At 41.2% G+C, this 21,940-nt stretch overlaps 2 protein-coding genes across 3 annotated transcripts; one reads left to right on the top strand and one right to left on the bottom strand.

Annotated features, from left to right (window-relative positions):
- Positions 1-338: 338 nt before the first annotated feature.
- LOC112245889 (telethonin) lies at positions 339-1,735 on the bottom strand. The gene is made up of 2 exons (XM_024414060.2): positions 1,449-1,735; positions 339-1,224 (listed from the first exon to the last, which is right to left on the bottom strand). Exons 1-2 carry the CDS (start codon positions 1,598-1,600, stop codon positions 822-824), a joined length of 555 nt encoding a protein of 184 aa, XP_024269828.1. The 5' UTR covers positions 1,601-1,735; the 3' UTR covers positions 339-821.
- A 4,459-nt stretch (positions 1,736-6,194) lies between these two features.
- Positions 6,195-21,906, top strand: LOC112245895 (frizzled-6). Of its 2 annotated transcripts, none has more exons than XM_024414068.2 (8): positions 6,195-6,375; positions 8,067-8,378; positions 12,830-13,026; positions 13,325-13,733; positions 15,598-16,200; positions 18,894-19,042; positions 19,259-19,696; positions 19,815-21,906. In XM_024414068.2, the coding sequence occupies exons 2-8, from the start codon at positions 8,196-8,198 to the stop codon at positions 19,969-19,971; spliced, it is 2,136 nt and encodes a 711-aa protein (XP_024269836.1). In that variant the 5' UTR covers positions 6,195-6,375; positions 8,067-8,195; the 3' UTR covers positions 19,972-21,906. The 2 variants fall into 2 exon arrangements, with proteins under 2 accessions (XP_024269836.1, XP_024269837.1); XM_024414069.2 differs by having other exon boundaries at positions 7,975-8,378.
- The last annotated feature ends 34 nt before the right edge of the window (positions 21,907-21,940 follow it).

Here is a 21,940-nt window from a genome sequence, read left to right as displayed (position 1 = left end):
CGAATATATTGATAAAAGTTGTTCGAGAGATATTTACATTGTTTTCAAAACGTCTTGCCAGGCAGGGTAAGCCTACATGAAACACAGCCCTTATTTCCCTATGGGAAAAATGGTGGAAAAACGATTAGAACCATTTCCCTGTTTGACCGCTAGATTTTATGGGTGTTACAACACCTCCACTGTGGGGCTCTATTACACAGAACCTTTAGAATGGTATTTACTGATGTCCACTATGAGCAAGTCTGTCTGTTAATGAAATAAAATAAACACACCTGTGAAAATACATACTGAATTGGTGGGTGGGGGATGAGATCCCATAAATAAATCCTTTGTTTAGATTCATTTTTATTATTTGATTTATTTATTACATTACAGATCACATCACATCACAGTACACCAGTCAAAAAGTTACATATAGTATAAGAAAGGCATATACATCTCCATGCTGATGCTTCACCCCTAGATGGCGACATTACCTTCTTTTTCCTTGTATAGCAGCACCAGCTAATGTCCATGAAAATACCTTAAGAGGTTTGCCAATAAAAAACTTTCCTAGGTTGAATATACTGACCATGATGTCTATGATACTGACCCAGAAAATGGTGTCATGCACTGTTCCATTCAAATTCACTTTATCCTTTCCACACTTTAACAGCTCCCTCAACATAACTTTCAGAGCCAGAAGTATGTTAAAATTAAGTCTCTTTTATAAATAAATTAATAATTCCCTTCAACTTTCCCTTTTTCCATTTACACATTGCTGATATAATTTCCTCTGATTTTACATTTTACCTCCAACGTCCTACATTCATTCTTCCCTTTCAACCCCTGAAGGAGTGTGAAAACTCACGTGTTGGGGATATAAGACTAGATGCCCTGAAGTTAACACGGATAGGTTGGGAGACCTTAGGTAAGTCCTTAGTGATTTCGAAAATCTCCTGTTTATCTGAACATACTCCTTTGGCGATCGTCTCAAACTCCATGATAGACTTGTACTCTGATGGAGAAGGTGATCTGTACAGGTCTTTGGATGGGACGGCTTTGCTGGGAGTGAAGATGGGCACACGGATGGCGTTCTTGTATGGCAGCTGGTACTCCTTCAGCATTCCACCCCTTGTGCCCATCTTGATCCTCTGACTGGGGTTTCTCTGGACCAAGAAATGAGCCACCTGTTTCTGCTTGTAGGTCTCCTTTCTCGAGGAGTCGTTTTCAAACAATGTGGTCCTGGAATCAAGCAATAGCATTTTTTAAAGAGCAGTTTGAAAGTGTCCTGCTGTTGTTGCTGTTCTTAGTCACTTTATTTGTAAGACCAATATAATCTTTGTGAAAATGTGTTCATTTAGTGAATGATGATAATGAATTTGTGGCACACATTGAACATGACCACCAGCACTCGGCTGGAACAGTGATTAAAAGCTAAATTTGATGAAACATGCTAATATACATACTGTTGTTCTGGTCTTGTTTCCATCACCAAGTCCAACCAAGTGGCCTGGTAGGACTCCTTCTTCTCCTGGTCCTTCTCCTTTACATCGCAGTGGGCATTTACCAGATACACATCCCCACTGTTTAGACTGTTAATCTTGTGTGTGTAGAGCATAGTGGAGACAGAGATGAGAGAGTTGACTGACTACCTGTTAGATGTGCTAATCTATAGGCTTCTCTGGGACTTGATTTTGGATGGAGATGAAGGACAGTTGGTCTGTGTGTGCGGTTGTGTGTTGTACTGTGGTTCTCCAGAGCCTCTTATAATGTTAAGGTTCTATTTTTACCCTACTACATCATAACATTGCCAATGCTGTCACCGTGGTTGGCTCAGGTTATTTGGCGTTTCAGGTTGGTTTACAGCTGTCCTGTGAGGAAGGCGACCAGTGGAAAGAGTGACGAACACCACTTTAATTTCATTGAGTTGTATTAGCGTTGTATTAGCCAGTCCAAACCACACAAAGAGGTTAAAGGTCAGTCATGCTCCTCAGACTTCTCAGATATCTCATAGGGTAAATGCTTCAGGATATTGCTCAATGTAATATGACCTCTGGTGGCAGAATTGCGCACATAGTATACATTGTATTTCATCTTTCACCCAAATGTCAGAGCCAAAGTACAGGGAACATTTTCACCTTCATCTGAATGTATTTAACGTTCATTCATCATCTATTTTTTCCCCCAAAGAATTGTACAGTTGTATAAATAAACCTAGGTGGAGACTTAGAGTAATGTTCGGAGTCCATTGTTCTTGTATCACGCGTCAAAGTTGCAATTATCAGTGCATGTATTAGTGGACAGATTACCCAGGCATTCCTCAGTAAGAGTTGCCCTGTAGTTATATTAGTACAATAATTCCATGTGATGATGTTGAGGTATAGATCCTGGAAATGCTAGCATGCTATCTGGAAGTTTTGCAATAGATGGACCTCTCTTTACATTGTCCTTTAACAATACTTATTTTGTCACTGAACAGATTTGACCAGATTTGAGTAGTAAAGAATATATTTAAGATATTTTCAACATCAGGGCCTTTATAGAGATGCCATACATGTTATCTAGATCCTTTTCTAAAGAAAACAGAGAATTGTACAAGTTTATGTGTCTTTATTGATCACCAATCATCACTTTAGACAAACAATATGTTATGCTACACTGGTCATAGACCAACTGTGGGTCTCACAAGCAAGTTGTTGTGTATATAGTGCCTTTCTGTTAAATGTGATCTTTACTTTACACCATTTTAATAACAACATGGTAGATTAATCATCGAAACTATGAACTGACTATTTAGATGTGATCATTTTCTTCTAATCATAGTTTTAGGGAGGAATACAAATACCAATCAAACTACACTGAACAAAAATATACAGGTACAGCTCATATGGGGAAATCAGTAAATTTAAATAAATAAATTAGGACCTAGTCTATGGATTTCACATGACTGGGCAGGGGTGGTCTGTGGTTGTGAAGCCAGTTGGACGTACTGCCAAATTCTCTAAACCGATGTTGGAGGTGGCTTATGGTAGAGAAATTAACATTACATTTTCTGGAAACCGATTTGGTAGATATTCCTGCAATCAGCATGCCAATTGCCCCTCAAAACTGTGGCATATCTGTGGCATTGTGTTGTGTGACAAAACTGCACATTTTTTGTGGCCTTTTATTGTCCCCACTACAAGGTGCACCTGTGTAATGATCATACTGTTTAATCAGCTTCTTGACATGCCACACATGTCAGGTGGATGGATTATCTTGACAAAAGAGAAATGCAGGGATGTAAACAAATTTGTGCACAGATTTTGAGAAAAATATGCTTTTTGTGCATATTTTTTATTTCAGCTCATGAAACATGGGACCAACACTTTACATGTTGCATATATATATATTTCAGTATACATTGATAAATCATGGCTGATGGGTCTATGAGACAGTATAACGACCTCTTTAAGATTGAGGAACATCAAGTGCCCATTGGGGAAATTATTTGGGGTCATTCTGTAAGGTGCATGGTCAGGTTTCAGAGTCATTGCCAGATCAACACAGCCTCAGAAACAGACACCTTGGCTGTCAACCTCGGCAGCTATTCCCCAGCCCCAGCCACTTTCTGAAGCTATGTCCCAGCAAGCCTCTGCGCTATTCACTTTCCGTCCCACTGAAAAGGACACTATGATGAAACAGCTTCATGCCATGAGTTCAGCGGGTAGGCATGTGAGCAATGATTGATACAGTGATGGAAGATTGACGATGCCTCCCTGAACTGACATTCTCTGCATACCTCAATACCAACCCTCTTTCCAGCTTTGAAAATGTACTATCGGTGATTCAGGAACAGAACAGCCAAAGTTGATTATGTCATAATTCAGTGCCACATGCCATTGTCAGCAACAGGTGCTGCAGCTGTTATCATGCATTGCTCCAGGAAGCTACATTGGTGTCATAAAGCTTAGTACTTCAAATACATCAGCAATTCTTCAGCCCAACTTCACATGGAAAATGAAATGAACAAGCTGTCACAGGCTATGGCGTGGGTTCTTTGGCATTACCCTCTAGCCGTGAGGCTGAAACTTAGTAAGCTGGTATTGGGCAATGACAGTTAACTTGGATTCCTCCCAATGAGAACAGCCTGTTCTGTTGAATCCATCAGTTCCCAAGGAAAATATGTTTGATGCAGAGTTATCATGGCACTGAAAGTAAATGAGCAAAGGTTAATTTCAAACAACAAGAGAGCAAAATGTTACTTCTGATTTAATCTAAAATATTGGTTATCTGTTTCCTTTCCTCATATAATGCTTTTTATAACTTTATAACATATAAAATATGATGCATCACCCTCCAGGTAGGTTGAATAGGCTAAGTAAGAATTTTGTCCACAAATGTACTGAAATTTCTATTATATGTAAATATTTTATGATTAGTGAAAGCAATAATGTAGCTATTTTGTTAGATACTTCACCCTATTAGCAGAAATCGTATTTTTTTCAAAGTCATTTTAGCTGTCGGCTGTGGCATTAGCTGTTTGGTCTGAACTGATTCAAACTGATTCACAAATCATGGGAATGTATGGTGCTTTGCAGACTGACTCCCAGAGGCCGGTGTTGCTAGGCAACCCCCTGCACTTGGGGCAGGTGGCCTGCTCCCTTCGTGGCTAAAGCCAATGTGAGAAACGTGCCATTAAACATTTGTGCTATGAAACAACATAAATACAGCACGCGGACCCACAAACATTATTTGCTAGATTCATGATAGTGTTGTTAGACAAAGCAAGGAAAGTAAACTTCAAAACTTGATGATGTTTTATTGGAATTTGCAGCTGTTGTTGGTAAGTAATGAATCTGCTAGCTTCTGCCTTGACTTACTATATCTTTAATTTTATGATATCGCTGATTAAAACATTTCAATTAGGTCTCAATGTTGAAGAAACTTGATAGGGTTGGTGGACATAGATGGAGAAAACAGGACATACTCCAAGATCCAGTGGGATAATCAGAAGAGTGAAATACATGTGTGATTAAGTTAAAGATGCAGTTCGGGATCTTATGCACAACACATTTGTGACATTGTACGAATTGGATTCATAACATTTTTATACGAATTGCAAAAATGTAACATATCTTATGAAATGAATGAGAAAGTACACCATTGGATTCCATAGTACACAAAAAAAACGTAGACCATTTTTGGCTTGTGAGCACCGCATTCAAAACTACTGGTTGAAATAATCCAAAAGTTCTGGAGCATCACTAATGTTTCCCTGATGACAAACTGAATTATTCAACTCCATTGTTCCTACAAACCAACGTCAGTGGGCGTGGCGTAGCGTTTCGACGGAGTAAGGACTTCCGGTAGCCAGGTATCTTTAATGTTGTACGATCATGTTTCAGTGGTCGTCCACTTAGGGATACATGATGGAGGCTACGTGGGTGAAAGAAACAGCTGCTGATGGGACAGCGTGAATATTAGTGTTTTTCAAGTAAAAGGTTTTCTAGTAAATATTTATTTGCTGAAGGCAAGTCTAGTGCTATGCTGCAAGACCCAATACCCCGATTTCAGGAAAAAGTGAATGGGCAGCACCTTTGACCAAAATTAGAAGGAATAGAATGCAGCCGAGATTGTACGCAATTATTGTGATAACATGTGACCCTCCAAACACGACTTCAGTTACTGTAGTGCACTGCCTCTCATTTGTTTTTTTTTATAACCTGATAGGCCTACTACCTAGTCGCAAGGTGTCTCAACTCAAGACTTCTCATCTTTATGTGTCTAGATGTCTCCAGACATCAAGATGAATATGATGGCTGAGTCCTATGCATGACATTTAGATTTTTGTAACCGATTTTTGTCCCCAAAATTGGCTACAATATGATACACTGTAGGCCTATGCTTCGTAGAACCATTCCTGCCATCTGCTGGTGAACCCAATCAATCACATAATACAGCCATGATCAGCATTTATTTGTGACATTTCATCTGTAGCCTTTTTACGTGAATTTTGTGTCTTTAATGTACAACTTGAATTCTCCCCTTACTGTGAAAAATATAATAATGTAAGAAACGTCATCATTTAATTGTACAAAGTTGATACAGCGTTATGATGCATGTATTATCTGAGATCGAGGACTATCCATCTTGGAATAGTACCATTATAAAATACATCATGTTTTTGGCTACACTGTCTACGCTTGATAACAGCACCTGCAAATAACAACGGCCAATATTTCCCCGGATAATTACTGTATATGGGTCTTGTATCGAATACGGAGACAGACAGGATGTGGAGCTGAAAGAAAGAAGGCGGAGAATAGTTGAAAGTCGTTGGAAACGTCGCAAAATCCGAAAGGATTGCAATGGAATGATGTCCTTTATTTAGGAAAAACTAACAACGAAAGGGTAAGTGTAATTGATGTAACTTTTCTGTCCTTGTCTAAACAAATGTTACATTTTAAACTTATCGAGGCCCTTTCCAAGGCATTGAGACAGGGATATTTACTAGTCGCACTTCCCGAAGTTGGCTGCCAGAAATGGTTGGACAAATGGAGTTTCCGAATTCCCATTTAGGGGAAACACATAGGAAGGAAATATACCTATTCTAAGTATTTTTCTAAGTATTTTTTCTTAGAGTAATTTTCTTAAACCTTTGATAATAGGTTTTATTCTGAAGTAGTTGTTTTTTACATAAAAAATGAAAAATCTGTGTTAAATTTTTTTTTTCAATTGACCGGAGTGTACGTGATTTGTGACCAAGTCAAAACATTTTACTATTCAATAGCCCTTTCTCAGTACTATTTTTGTTAGTAGCCTAATTTGGGAATCGAATATGTTTTTTTGCTGGCTGAACTATTCTAAGCTACTGAACATAATGGAAAAAGTCATGAAGGGGTTCGTATGGTTCGCTATATGCCAATCGATACAGTAGCAAAACATTCGATTGTTTGGTGAAGTCATAATAATAATCATTACATCAGTTTTGATTGATTTGTTTATTTCTAAAGCAATTCTCTCCACAGCTCAAGCACATGTAAACTAAATAAAACAACAAATAAACAACCATACAAAAGTGCAAATGGCTATTGCAGCAGATTAAAAAGTGAAATAAGTGATTTATGTTCTGAGGTACAGCAAATTATACACTTATTGAATGCAAACTGCATGCATTCCAGACAGTGCTTTCTGTGAATGATTACCTGTGTGAAATTAGATGACATGGCATGCTCCAATCAGACATGGTTACATACCAAGCTTCAAGCATGTATCAACAAGCTGATGTTGTTATTAAATTAGTCTGCAATTCAGTGTGCAATTCCACCACATAATCTTTTCCCCACTGCAGAAGAGACTGGACAGAGGTATTTATTTCTCACTAGCAATAATCCACTCAGATCAATATGAATTATCTGTGTGTACCCTTTATTTAACTAGGCAAGTCAGTTAAGAACAAATGCTTATTTATAAGGACAAGTTTATCAGTAATTTTTCAAATATTGACGTTAAAGGCCCAATGCAGTGAGATAACGTTATTTTCCTGTGTTTCATACATATTTCCACATAATAAGGTTGGAATAATACTGTGAGATTGTGAAAATTATGATAATGCCCTTTTAGTGTAAGGGCTGTTTGAAAACACCGACTGAAATTTCAGCCTGTTTTCATGGGATGGAGTTTTGGCCTGCCTGGTGAAATCAACAGTTAATAGACCAATAAGAAAGAGAGTTCCAAACCTCTCTGCCAATAACAGCTAGTTTTCAGTTTTCCCCTCCCCACTGAGACCCATCCCAGACAGTCCTAGCAAATATCTTCGCTAAGAAGCTAATCATTTTTGGGGGACCACTTTATTTGAAAACAATCACAGTAAGGTACTTAATTGTTAACCAGAAACTATTTGATATTGAGATAAAAACTGCTGCATTGGACCTTTAATGCTTTGGAACCAAACTCCATACTAGCCCTTCAAAACACACCAGATAAATTATACTCTGTTCTTTTTTAAAGCTTGGGATTTCCGAATGTGCCACCGTGCTGATGCCGTGGTGGCTGATGGGGAATGTTTTACCTGTCGTTACTCCTTTTGTCTCCATGGATAGGACCCCAGCAAGCCTAGAGGAATGTGGATGAAGAGTGATCCGGCCTCCAACATAAAGTTATCCCTCCACTGAACCAAATAGAGCTGTTTATACACAAATAATTTTGCCTAGCAACTGGCTGCCACCGAAATGATACCTAGGCTGGTCTGGGTGTGCCTGGCACTGATAGGGGCGAGGAGCTGCCACGCCCACAGTCTGTTTACCTGTGAACCCATCAAGGTGCATCGCTGCCTGGGGATGCTCTACAACATGACCTTCTTCCCCAACATGATGGCGCACTATGACCAGGACATAGCAGCCAGCAGGATGGAGGTGAGTGTTTCTCACTGTGATAAAACCCTTAGATTTCCCATCAGACTTGGAGCATAGAGGGAAAAATGACTTTGCAGTTTGTTACAGATGTAGGATCTTAATTTGAGCCAATTTGCTACAGCAGGAAAATTATCCCAAAATAATCCTGCAGCAACAGGAAATGTGAATGATTTATTATGTCGATTATAATTAATGGACATTTTTGTAGGGTTTGATACATTTTTCGTAAGGGAAAATCAAGTCTAAAATGTCAAAATGGAAATTACAACCTACAAAAGCCTTTTTAAACCTCTAAATGTGTGCCATGAATCCAACAGGTGCAAAAGGATAATTGTGTATTAAAATAACTATTTTCAAACCATTCTCTATGAACTTGCTAAGATGTAGAGAAATGCAGTCTTTTAATGGATAAATATTTTCTTAACTTCTTGAACTGCACTGTTGGTTAAGGGCTTGTAAGTAAGCGTTTCACGGTAAGGTCTACACTTGTTGTATTTGATGCATGCGACAAATAAAGTTTGATTTGATAGCTGAGTATTGAAGCTTGTGTGTCTTAGCATTCTCAAAGGTCTTCCATCCTCTCTCACTGTAGCTGCAGGGTTCAGTTCAGTAATGTAGTTTACGAAAGTTCAATCAGAAGACTGAATGCTTGTTTAACTTCATCCAGTAAGCATAACATAATTCGCTTTTGTTTCCTATTCCACAGGCATATTGGGAGTGAGTACAAACGTATCATCGTCAGCATAGCGTCTTGTTTCTTCTCTTTCCTATTAGCCATGTGTGGAATGTCATTTACCTAATAGCCTATAAACACGGCACAATAATGCACATTCCTCATGCTTGCTGTTTAACCTATGGACTCACTTTTGCAATTATCACCTTCCTCTCTCTCAACCAATGGGTGTAAATCTAGGAAGGTATTTATATGTCAACTTACCCTCGTTCTCTCACTTGCTGTTTTTCAGCAACAATTTTCGACAGCCATCCACCTCCCCACCACCACCAGCTATAATATCCTTAAGGACCGTCATTGGAACTCCTTTCCCCCAGTGGGGGGTTCCGATGTCAGCTGTCCCGGCTACCTGCCATCATTGCCAAAAGAGACCCCACTGTTATGTTTTTTTTACACAGAGCAGCACATAGGTCAGAACGCAATCATGGTTACATTAAGACATCATGGAGTCGGCGTGAGATATGGGTTGGAAAAGATACCTCAATGCAGGGATGGGATATACCTCAACTTCAATAGAGGAGTCGCTACCGTGTGAATGTTCTCTTTTGCTTTGAAATTGTACTCCAAATGTTACCTTTATCCAAATTGATGCATCAAGAAGATTGAAATACTGCTAGTTCTCCCAAAAAATGTTCCTTTCCGACCTCATGCTAGCTAGCAGTAGTCACAGCAGCCATTTTGGAATGGCAGTGTCAGCCAAACAGCGCCTTTTGTTGTTCATTCTATAATAGCTGCTGTGGCTACTGGTAGCTAGCATGAAGACAAAAAATGGCAGTTTTCCAGGAAAAGTAGCAGTATTTCAATCTTCTTGATGGAACAGTGTGGATAAAGGTCCAATTTTGACTACAATTGTATATCCTATCCCTGCATTGAGGTACGTTTTCCGACCCGTATCTCACACCGGCTCCACAGTGTTTTCATGTAACCATGATTGAGTTCCAACCTCATTGTAAACAAGCGTAATGGTATGGTCGGTATCCTTTGGCAAGCTGCCATCACATCATCTGGCTTTGATGATCTTCTCTCAGAGACAAGGCCATTCCTCAAACTATTTCATAAAATGTCATATTGCATTCCATCTTTATGGTTAATTCAGTTAAGCCTGTACTCTATTTAAATCAGTGTGGGGCAGACAGTGATATGCTGGAGGACTCTTTGTGTGATGTATATCTATCAGGCTGAGCTGAGGTGCTCCTCTTATTTCAGGACAACCTCAGGGAGCCACAGGGAACTCTGGGTACTTTGTCGTGTGGGGCGTCCTTTGATTTAGGAGAGGAAGGGGAGGGAGACACACCTACCTCACACAAAGACTAGCCAGCATTCCTTCTACACTGTGCTCTCTCTCTCTATTTCTACCCCCCTCACTTCCTTTCTTTGTCTTTCACTCCTTCACTTCACTTAAAAATGTCAGTGTTAGGTATCTAAAGTAATAGATGCATGCAGTACCTACTGCTGACAGACAATCTGACCAAATGGCCTGTTGGAAAGTGTGCCATAATGGGATCTAGGTATTGTTATGAAGTTGACTCTCCTGTTGCTCTTCTGTTCAGTATTATTTGATAGGATTTTCCGGGTTGAGGACTAGCCCTTTCCTTTAGGGGCATTGTTCCTGTTACGATATCAATGTGCCAATATTCCTCTAGTATTTGGCAGCTTAGTGGTAACACTTTCAGCACCTGTAAGGAAATAGACCTAAATAGAGTGAAAACTAGTATATGTTTTTAGTATACATTACATACTCAACCATTGCATTTGGAAGTTAGGATGCCATATTGCGTAGCCAGCCCTTTCCTGCAGTCAAATGACCAAATCGCCGTCTAGTAGCCTTATGGGTGAAATGTTATTCATATTTTCATAATTTAATAATTAATAAACATATTTTTTTTTAACTGAAGGAAATCCGGTGTTTCTATGTCAACGTTTTTGTTATATTTCAGTTTTCTGTAATGTATATAAAGTGTAATATTGGGATGCAAAATTTAAATTGAATACATTTCAACTCTATATCTGACATGGTACAGGTGTTTTTGTTTTTTAAAGCCCATAACCATGTGTGTGAGGTGTATACTTTTGTTTCAAAGTAGATTTGTTTAAGGTCTTACCAAGAAACATTCTGTGTGACCCTGATTTAGCCCACTGCAGTAAAAGGTTCATTGAGTCATTGTTATCCATAGTTGAGGGACCTTGAGTGGAAATCCACAGTAGAGGGATCATTCTTTTTGAATGAGGACATACAGAGGCCACAATTCCAATACATAATACATGTCTAACTATTTACAGTGGCTCCACAGAAAAATACAAGAAACGGCAGATTGTAGACGAGCTCTTTGAGATGGAGTTTGGGACCTCCGAGTTTGGGACCTCCAAAGAAGTGAAACAAGGACTCATACAGTCGGAGAGCCAGTTCCCCAGCCCCCGTCTAGATCTGGGCTGCAGCCAGCCTGGAGCTGGGGAAACCGTCAGGGAGAGAACGTTGAATAGTGTGGTTGTTAGATTGGTCCTGTGCTGATGGGGAAATGTTGCTTATACAGTGTAAACATGGTCTGGATTCACTGCCTCCAACAGTCATAGTTCTTTCTGCATAACTGCGTTGTAAACTGAACAGGACTGTTTGATAATATGGTGTATCTGATCCAAACCAAGTGGCCCTTAGATTAAGATGGCCACATGATACAGTCTGTAGTCTTTGAATGGTCCAGTTATACTTGTTTTGTTGAATGATTTGCGGCATTCGTTACAGATGGTATCTTAAGATTTTGTGATATGGTCATTACTTCGACAAGATCTGTTTATTTGGATAAACTCTGTTTAGCGTCACTCAACAATGCCACATATAACCATTCATGCTTTGGTAGAAATCACTGTGAACTCGAACGGTTGTTAGATCAGAGCTGCAGCTTTAGTGTGATGGAATGCATACTGAGCAGAAGCCCAACAGTTCTGTCCATTCCAGTCAACATCCCTCTCCTTGTTTCCAAATAGTCCCAGAGTCATTTCCTGATGCCCCCCCCCTACTCAAATCTGTTGAAAGGAAATAAAATGAGTCAGCCTGTGAAAGGAATCCTTTGTGTGGCACCATAATACTGTGCATTACAGCCTCTTATGTACTGGCCTTTTAATCTTTTGCAACCAAGTCACGTGTACAGGAAAATTAGACTATTCTATTTCTGGATCTGCCCATGGCAAGGGAACTGCATGGACTGTATTGTGGCCGTGGGTGACAGTATTAACCTCACGTTGACTGACTTTTAATTACAAACTGTTGTGATGTCTAGATGAATCTAGTTGAAATCAATATTGGTTGTTGGATTAAAAACATGTCTGACCATTTGTTCAGCTCCATTCTTACAGGTACAGCTACAGTGCTAGTATTTACTAGGGTAGCAAAATTCAGGTCACTTTCACAGGTTTTCCCAAAATCCTGGTTGGAAGATTCCTAGAATTAGGACAGAAAGACAGAAATCCAGAAACTACAACCAGGACTTCTGGAAACCCTTTGAATTGAGGAAAATACACTGGAATTTTGTAACCCTAGCATTTACTGTATGTTCTTGAACCATAGACATTAGATAAATTCTGATTTTTATCTTTCACTCTCACTGTTGATCTCCCTTTCGCTCCCTCATTCTCCCTCTTTCTTTCTCTCTTCCTCTTTTTCTCCCTCTCTCTCTTTCTCTCTCGCTCCCCCTCTCCCCTTCCCTCCCTCCTGTCTCCTTAGCCCTTCATGCCGTTGGTCAATCTGCGCTGCTCTCCAGACGTACATCACTTCCTGTGTCAGGCCTTTATCCCAGCATGCACTGAGGACACCAAAGTGATCCAGCCATGTCGTGACCTGTGTGAGAAAGTGAGGTCAGACTGCAGGAAGGACATTGGCACCTTTGGCATCACCTGGCCTCCGGAGCTGCAGTGCGACAGGTAAATGTGACTGACTGAGTTGAACTCAATTCTCCAGGTCTCAGGCAAGGTTACTCATCACGTGTGCGAGGTTCACTGAACCACAACATCAGTTACATACATAGGCGTGTTGTACTGTGCCAAGTTTTATAGATGAAAAGGCACATGCCTGACATTTTTCAGGTGACCAAATAGTAAACGTTTATAAACTGCTTGAAAACAGACAGTTGACCAGTTATTACATTTATCAGCACTACATTTTGAAATGGTATTCATTTAGTTATGGTTTTGACACTTTACCCTACGTTTTCTCCTCTAGATTGGAGTATTGCCTCTACTCTCCTGATGGCTCAGCCCTGCCACCAACCAGACTGACCACACCCAAGACCTCTCTGTCTGCCAAGAGGGACATGGGCTTCTGGTGCCCCCTTCAGCTGAAGACTCGGCCCGGCCAGGGATCCACGTTCCTGGGTGCCGGGGACTGCGCTCCCCCTTGCTCCAACATGTACTTCAAGCCCCATGAGATCGAGTTCGCCAAGACCTTCATCGGGGTGTGCTCCATCGTCTGCCTCTGCGCCACGCTCTTCACCTTCCTCACCTTCCTCATCGACGTCAAACGCTTCCGCTACCCCGAACGGCCAATCATCTTCTACGCCGTGTGTTACAGCTTCGTGTCGCTCATCTACTTCATTGGCTTCCTGCTGGGGAACAATGCATCCTGCAACAAGGTCTGTTTATGTCTGTGTCTGAAATGGCAACCAATCCCCTGTATTGTGCAGTACTTTTGACCAGTTCCCCCAGAGCCCTATGGACCCTGGTCTAAACTATTGTAATACAGTGCATTCGGAAAGTATTCAGACCCCTTGACTTTTTCCACATTTAGTCTTATTCTAAAATTGATTTAATTGTTTTTTCCCTCATCAATCTACACACAGTACCCCATAATGACGAAGAAAAAAACATTTTTGGTTAAAAAAAATTGCAAATGTATTAAAAAAATATAAATATCACATTTACATAAGTATTCAGACCCTTGACTCAGTACTTTGTTGAAGCACCTTTGGCAGCGATTACAGCCTTGAATCTTCTAGGGTATGACGCTACAAGATTGGCACATCTATATTTGGGGAGTTTCTCCCATTGTTCTCTGCAGAACCTCTCAAGCTCTGTCAAGTTGGTTGGGGAGTGTCGCTGCACAGCTATTTTCAGGCCACTCACGGACATTCAGAGACTTGTCCCGAAGCCACTCCTGCATTGTCTTGACTGTGTGCTTAGGGTCATTGTCCTCTTGGAAGGTGAACCTTTGCCCTGTTGGAAGGTGAACCTTTGCCCGAGTCTGAGGTCCTGAGCGCTCTGGAGCAGATTTTCATCAAGGATCTCTCTGTACTTCGTTCCGTTCATCCTTTCCTCGATCCTGACTAGTCTCACAGTCCCTACCACTGAAAAGCATCATGCTTCACCGTAGGGATGGTGCCAGGTTTCCTCCAGACATGATGCTTGACATTCAGGTCAAAGAGGTCAATCTTGGTTTCACCCGACCAGAGAATCTTGTTTGTCATGGTCGTGAGAGTCCTTTAGGTCCCTTCTGGCAAATTCCAAGCGGGCTGTCATGTGCCTTTTACTGAGGAGTGGCATCCGTCTGGCCACTCTACCATAAAGGCCTGATTGGTGGAGGGCTGCAAAGATGTTTGTCCTTCTGGAAGGTTCTCCCATCTCCACAGAGGAACTCTAAAGCTCTGTCAGAGTGACTATCGGGTTCTTGATCAACTCTCTGACCAAGGCCCTTCTCCCGATTGCTCAGTTTGGCCGGGCGGCCAGCACTAGGAAGAGTCTGGGTGGTTCCAAACTTCTTCCATTTAAGAATGATGGAGGTCACAGTGTTCTTGGGGACCTTCAATGCTGCGTAAATGTGTTGGTACCCTTCCCCAGATCTGTACCTCTACACAATCCTCCTGTTTCGGAGCTCCATGGACAATACCTTTGACCTCATGGCCTGGTTTTTGCTCTGACATGAACTGTCAACTGTGAGACCTTATCTAGACAGTTCTGTGCCTTTTGAAAGGCTGTCCAATCAATTGAATCTACCACAGGTGGACTCCAATCAAGTTGTAGAAACATCTCAAGGATGATCAATGGAAACAGGATGCACATGACCTCAATTTCGAGTCTCATAGCAAAGGGTCTGAATATTTATGTCAATAACATATTTCTGTTTTTAATTTTTAATAAATGTGCAAAAATGTCAACCTGTTTTCTCTTTGTCATTATGGGGTATTGTGTGTAGATTGATGAGGAAAAACATGAATTTGAATACATTTTAGAATAAGGCTGTAATGTAAAAAAAAAAAGTGGAAAAGGTGAAGGGGTATGAATACTTTCCGAATGCACTGTATGTAAGGAATAGGGTGCCATTTGGGACACAGCCCATGTCTGGTGATGTATGTCCTGTGATGATATCTGAAGTCATGTAGCTATATATTGTGATGTTTATATGTATGCCAGGTATACCTCTTCTTTTCCTAGAAAACTTCTCTACGGGACATAAAAGTTATCATTCATTTGTTAATCTATTTAATCATTCATTCATCCCAGGCGGTGCACCCGGCTGCCATGGACACGGTGGTGCTGGGCTCCCAGAGTAAAGGCTGTACGTTACTCTTCATGCTACTCTACTTCTTCTCCCTGGCCGGCATCGTCTGGTGGGTCATCCTCACCATCACCTGGTTCCTGGCCGCCGGGCCCAAGTGGAGCTGCGAGGCCATCGAGAAGAAGGCGGTGTGGTTCCACTCTGCCGCCTGGGGGATCCCCGGAGCACTAACTGTCATGCTACTGGCTCTCAACAAGGTGGAGGGAGATAACATCAGTGGGGTGTGCTTTGTGGGGCTCTATGATCTGGATGCGCTGCGGTACTTTGTGCTGGCGCCACTGTGTATCGGGGTTGTGGTTGGGCTGTCTCTGCTCCTGGCTGGGATCGTGTCGCTCAACAACGTGCGTCAGGTGATCCAGCACGATGAGAGGAACCAGGAGAAGCTGAAGAAGTTTATGATCCGTATCGGAGTGTTCAGTGGTCTGTACCTGGTGCCCCTGGTCACTCTGCAGGGGTGTTATATCTATGAACAGAGCCAGCGCTCCACCTGGGAAAACACCTGGATCAATGACCGTTGCCAGGAGTACAGCATTCCCTGCTCACACAAGGTAACACACGCTCAGCACTAGAACTTTTTCATAATAATTTGATATCTCTATGAAGATATGCCACTGCAAAATTAATCTAAAATTAATAGTTGTTAAAAATCATTGCTGTTCTTATGCCTTCTTTCAGCCACAGTAAAATGTATGAATATATGGCAGATGTTTAATATAATATATTGACAGATGTTTAAATGGAAATGGTGTCATTAAGCAATAAGGCACGAGGGGGTGTGGTGCTCTACAACATCCGTAGAGGACGACCCTAGCTCACACAGGAAGCGGCGCAGGTCCTAATCCAGGCACTTGTCCTCTCCCGTCTGGACTACTGCAACTCACTGTTGTGCCATCAACCCCCTGCAACTTATTGAGAACGCTGCAGCCCACCTGGTTTTACAACTTTCCCAAGTTCTCCCATGTCACCCCACTCCTCAGCACACTCCACTGGCTTCCAGTCAAAGCTTGCATCCACTACAAGACCATGGTGCTTGCCTTCGGAACACTGCCTCTCCCTACCTATGCTCAAGCCCTACACCCCAACCTGAGCACTCTGTTCTGCCAACTCTGGTCTCTTGGCCAGCTCCTGCTCAGCCCAGTCCAAGCTCTTCTTTGTTCTGGCACCCCAATGGTGGAACCAGCTTCCCCCTGACAGCAGAGTCCCTTCCCATCTTCCGAAAGCACCTGAAACCCTACCTCTTCATAGAGTATCTTAAATAATCCCCCTCCCAAAAAGGATAATAATAAAATAATCCTGAAACAACACAATTGTTCTTGAACCCCCACCTTCTTTCTAGCTTTGCTGATAGCTACTTTATTGAGAAAAAGTGTACTTACTGTGATATGTGGTTGTTCCACCTAGCTATCTTAAGATGAGTGGAAGTCTCTCTGGATAAGAGCATCTTCTAAATGACTCAAATGTAAATGTACACTACCGGTCCAAAGTTTTAGAACACCTACTCATTCAAGGGTTTTTCTTAATTTTTACTATTTTCGACATTTTCGACATCAAAAAGAAATCAAAACTATGAAATAACACGTATGGAATCATGTAGTAACCAAAAAAGTGTTAAACAAATCAAAATATATTTGAGATTCTTTGCTTTGATGACAGCTTTACACACTCTTGGCATTCTTGGCATTCTCTCAACCAGTTTCACCTGGAATGCTTGAAGTCTTGAAGGAGTTCCCACAGTTAGCTGCTTTTCCTTAACTCTGCGGTCCGACTCATCCCAAACCGTCTCAATTTGGTTGAATTTGGGGGATTGTGGAGGCCAGGTCATCTGATGCAGCACTCCATCACTCTCCTTCTTGGTAAAATAGCCCTTACACAGCCTGGAAGTGTTTTGGGGTCATTGTCCTGTTGAAAAACAAATGATAGGCCCACTAAGCCAAAACCAGATGGGATGGCATAATCGCTGCAGAATGCTGTGGTAGCCATGCTTGTTAAGTGTGCCTTGAATTCTAAATAAATCACAGACAGTGTCACCAGCAAAGCACCCCCACACCATAACACCTTCTCCTTGCTTTACAGTGGGGAAATACACATGCGGAGATCATCCGTTCACCCACACCGCGTCTCACAAGGATATGGCGGTTGGAACCAAAAATCTCCAATTTGGACTCCAGACCAAAGGACATATTTCCACCGGTCTAATGTCCATTGCTCGTGTTTCTTGGCCCAAACAAGTCTCTTCTTATTATTGGTGTCTCTTCTTATTATTGGTGTAGTAGTGGTTTCTTTGCAACAATTCGAACATGAAGGCCTGATTCACGCAGTCTCCTCTGAACAGTTGATGTTGAAATTTGTCTGTTACTTGAACTCTGTGAAGCATTTATTTGGGCTGCAATTTCTGAGGCTGGAACTAATGAACTTATCCTCTGAAGCAGAGGTAACTCTGGGTCTTCCATTCCTGTGGTGGTCCTCATTAGAGCCAGTTTCATCATAGTGCTTGATGTTTTTTTGCGACTGCACTTGAAGAAACTTTCAAAGTTCTTGCAATTTTCCGCATTGACTGACCTTCATGTCTTAAAGTATTGATGGACTGTCGTTTCATTTTGCTTATTTGAGCTGTTCTTGCCATAATATGGACTTGGTATTTTACGAAATAGGGCTACCTTCTGTATACCACCCCTACCTTGTCACAACACAACTGATTGGCTCAAACGCATTAAGAAGGAAATAAATTCGACAAATGTACTTTTAACAAGGCACACCTGTTAATTGAAATGCATTCCAGGTGACTACCTCATGAAACTGGTTGAGAAAATTCCAAGAGTGTGCAAAGCAGTTATCCAGGCAAAGGGTGGCTATTTGAAGAATCTCAAATATAAAATATATTTTGATTTGTTTTAACACTTTTTTTGGTTACTACATTATTCCATATGTGTTATTTCATAGTTTTGATGTCTTCACTATTATTCTACAATGTAGAAAATTGTAAAAATAAAGAAAAACCCTTGAATGAGTAGGTGTTCTAAATCTTTTGACTGGTAGTATATGTCTAATATTTCACCACTAAGGGGTTGGCCATATACCACAAACCCCAGAGGTGCCTTATTGCTATTATAAACTGGTTACCAACGTAATTAGAGCAGTAAAAAGTATTTTTATGTCATACCCGTGATGTACTATGGCTTTCAGCCAATCCGCATTCAGGGCTCAAGCCACCCGGTTTATAACACTGTAATGTCTGTTTCAGACTACAGAGTCTGGTCGTCCAGACCTGTCCCTATTCCTAATTAAATACCTGATGACCCTGGTGGTTGGGATCTCAGCTGTGTTCTGGGTCAGCAGCAAGAAGACCTGCTCAGAATGGGCCTTCTTCTTCAACAGGACCAGGAAGAAAGAGTAAGGACACTTCACTAATGCCTGTCTCTCATCTGCTGAAACAAATCATATTCTTCCATGGATTGTATCCCAAATGGCACCCTAAGGCAAAAGTAGTGCATTATATAAGGAATAGGGTGCCATTTGGGAAGCAACTTGTTTTTTTACAGTATGCAACATTCCCAGATTGCAGATCGATATAATTCTACTGTGTTCTAATTCTATTTCTCTATCCAGCCCCATTAGTGAGAGCCGAAGAGTTCTCCAGGAGTCCTGTGAGTTCTTCCTCAAACACAACAGCCGTGTCCAGCACAAGAAGAACCACTACAACCCCGGCTCCCACAAACTGAAGGTCATCTCCAAGTCCATGGGCACCAGCACCGGTGCCTCAGCCACAGGCAACCACTGCACCTCAGCAGTGGGCAACCATGAGGCCATCCGGGGCCAGGCTTCTTTCTCTGAGGCCAGGGGCTCATCTGATGCCTCTGCCAGGGAGAAGCTGGAGAGGGGCAGCTCCACCCGTGGCTCCAGGCTGGGGGAGAGGGACAGGGAGAGGCAGCCCAGTGGACAGGCCCTGTCTGGAGGGAAAGAGAGGGCAGAGAGACGTAGTAAGAAGGGCAGCTCCAGCAAGGTTAGCAGCCGCTCAGAGAGCTTCCACAGAGTCCCAGAGGGAAGGTAAAGACAGATACTTTCACCCTTTTGCTCAAGTACTTTCTGACCTACACATACGTACTTCAAAAGGTTTTGTCCGCTCCACTATTTACAGGTTGTTTTTTACAAACTTGTCTTGTAGGATAACTCCCAGGAGTGAACTATCAGAGATGAGACAGATGCCCAGTGGACAGCACCTGGCTTTAAGCCACTCCCACAGCGGTAGTGCGAAAGGCTCCGTCCCTCACCTGGTTCGCCAGTTACCAGAGGAGAAAAAGGAGAAGGATAACAGCTGCTGAGCCCAATCAACAGGGTCCTATGATACTTAACACCAACAGAGACAGGCAACTCTGGTCCTCAGGGGCTGGACTGAGTGTCTGCTGGTTTTTGTTCTTCCTTTCAAATGAGCAACTGATTTAGCCTGTCATACCATACCAGATGTGTAAACTCTCAGAACAATCAGTGATATTAGTGGATCGATTAAGTACCAGAGGGAGAAGAGAAAACCAGCAGGAAGTCGAGAAAATTCAGAGGACAGGAGTTTTCATTCACACCACAGAGACAGGAAGGAAGAGACTAGGTGGGCCACTAGGGTCCTAGAGAGTTCCCTTCAGTGACCGACCCAACAGGTGTAGCTACTGTACATCAGTTAGCTTGACTGGATCACTGGCCACATCAAGGTGAATGATGTTAGAGAATCATGCAGCTCTTCAGACCAATGGTTGCATTTCCCTGCTGGAAAACAGTCAATTTACATATTGTTTATTTACTTATGAAAGCTGTACTTTTCTGAGGGTAGATTGATATGTAAAGTGTGTAGAATATACACTGGCAATATTTATGTAAACTATTTTATTTTCTATCACTGGACTAGTCTTTACACTGAGTTTAAGCGCTTGAAAATCTGAAAATCGTGAAGGTTTCACCAAACAATCAGAACTTCAACGATATCTAGCCTTGGTGGTTAAATCTATTTTATTTTTGTATTCAAATGGTCAATGTCATGTGAATGTAGACAATTCCATCATGAAACAATGAGAAGCAAGCATAGCAGTTCTGTAGTTAAAGTAATTGCAGTAGACAGGAGGTTCTCACTACCAATACACTCAGTATGCTACTCTACTTTCATTCCATTTCCATTACAGTGTTTTTCAGTATTTTTATAAATAGTTACATAAGCATTTTTCAATTTTGCTGACTCTCCTCATAAACTTAATTTCCTGTGAATCTGAGTGGAGCATGTGTTTTGTTATACTACAGTTCCTTGAAGAATGTGCCCCATGAACTGAATCATGGTCTTCAGATAACCTACTTTTTGTCTGTCTACCTACAGATGCTTTACATGTGTGACATAGTCGTTCCATGTGTGCATTCATCTCCAGTGAAATATGTGGACAAAGTAACCAGGCATATTTCTGGCTCTTGAACAACAAGTTGTTGTAGTTGGACATCTCACTACACTAGAGGAGTTACCACTTAAAGATGAACCCAGTGCAAAGATGGATTGATACTGTACAATTTGTACTGAGATAATGTATTTTTTTGAAGTTTATATTTCTGCTACGCAATTATCTTTAAACCAAATATAGTAGTATATATACCTAACATAACTGATGATACAATATGAAAACACCAGTAGAAAAATCAGAGACGAAATCCAATCCAATGCATGTACCTAGTTGAGTTGATCTTTTTTGACAAATGTGTGGGTTTTGTTCAGTATTTCAATTGGCATGATACTTACCGATAATCCATGAACTGTGTTTGACTACACATTTTTCTTGCAAGCATTTTCCCGAAAGGCCTGTTGGGAATAAGTCTTGCACACTATTAATAAAAACCATTTATCCATCCATACATACTCACAATAATTTGATAAGTATTTGAATCCCTCCATGCTGTATTGTTTTATTGTATTTAATCTGACCCTGTCCTTGATCTTCATCCATATCTATTGTATATTATTATGTGGCCATCAGAAGACAAAGGTTCCAGCTAAAGGGAATGTGTTATCTTGCTTCCACTCCTTCACACATTAATAATATAACCACTACTCATCCTTGATTGCATATAGACTTGTTAGGCTGTAGAACATTTTTATTTTAAATTCCCTATACATTTTTGTGAACTTTTGTAGTGTTATGTTGTATGTACTATTTTGATATATATTTTGTATAAATTGTATTTCCTTTTAATAAAAGATTATTGAATAGAATAAACTGAAATGTAATTTGTCTCATGAATGGATGCCTGGTTTTGTATCGCCCA

Source organism: Oncorhynchus tshawytscha, linkage group LG23 (assembly GCF_018296145.1).
Source record: "Oncorhynchus tshawytscha isolate Ot180627B linkage group LG23, Otsh_v2.0, whole genome shotgun sequence".
NCBI lineage: Eukaryota > Metazoa > Chordata > Actinopteri > Salmoniformes > Salmonidae > Oncorhynchus > Oncorhynchus tshawytscha.
The sequence above is the reverse complement of the archived record's forward strand: the minus strand, read 5'-3'. Positions and strand labels throughout refer to the sequence as shown.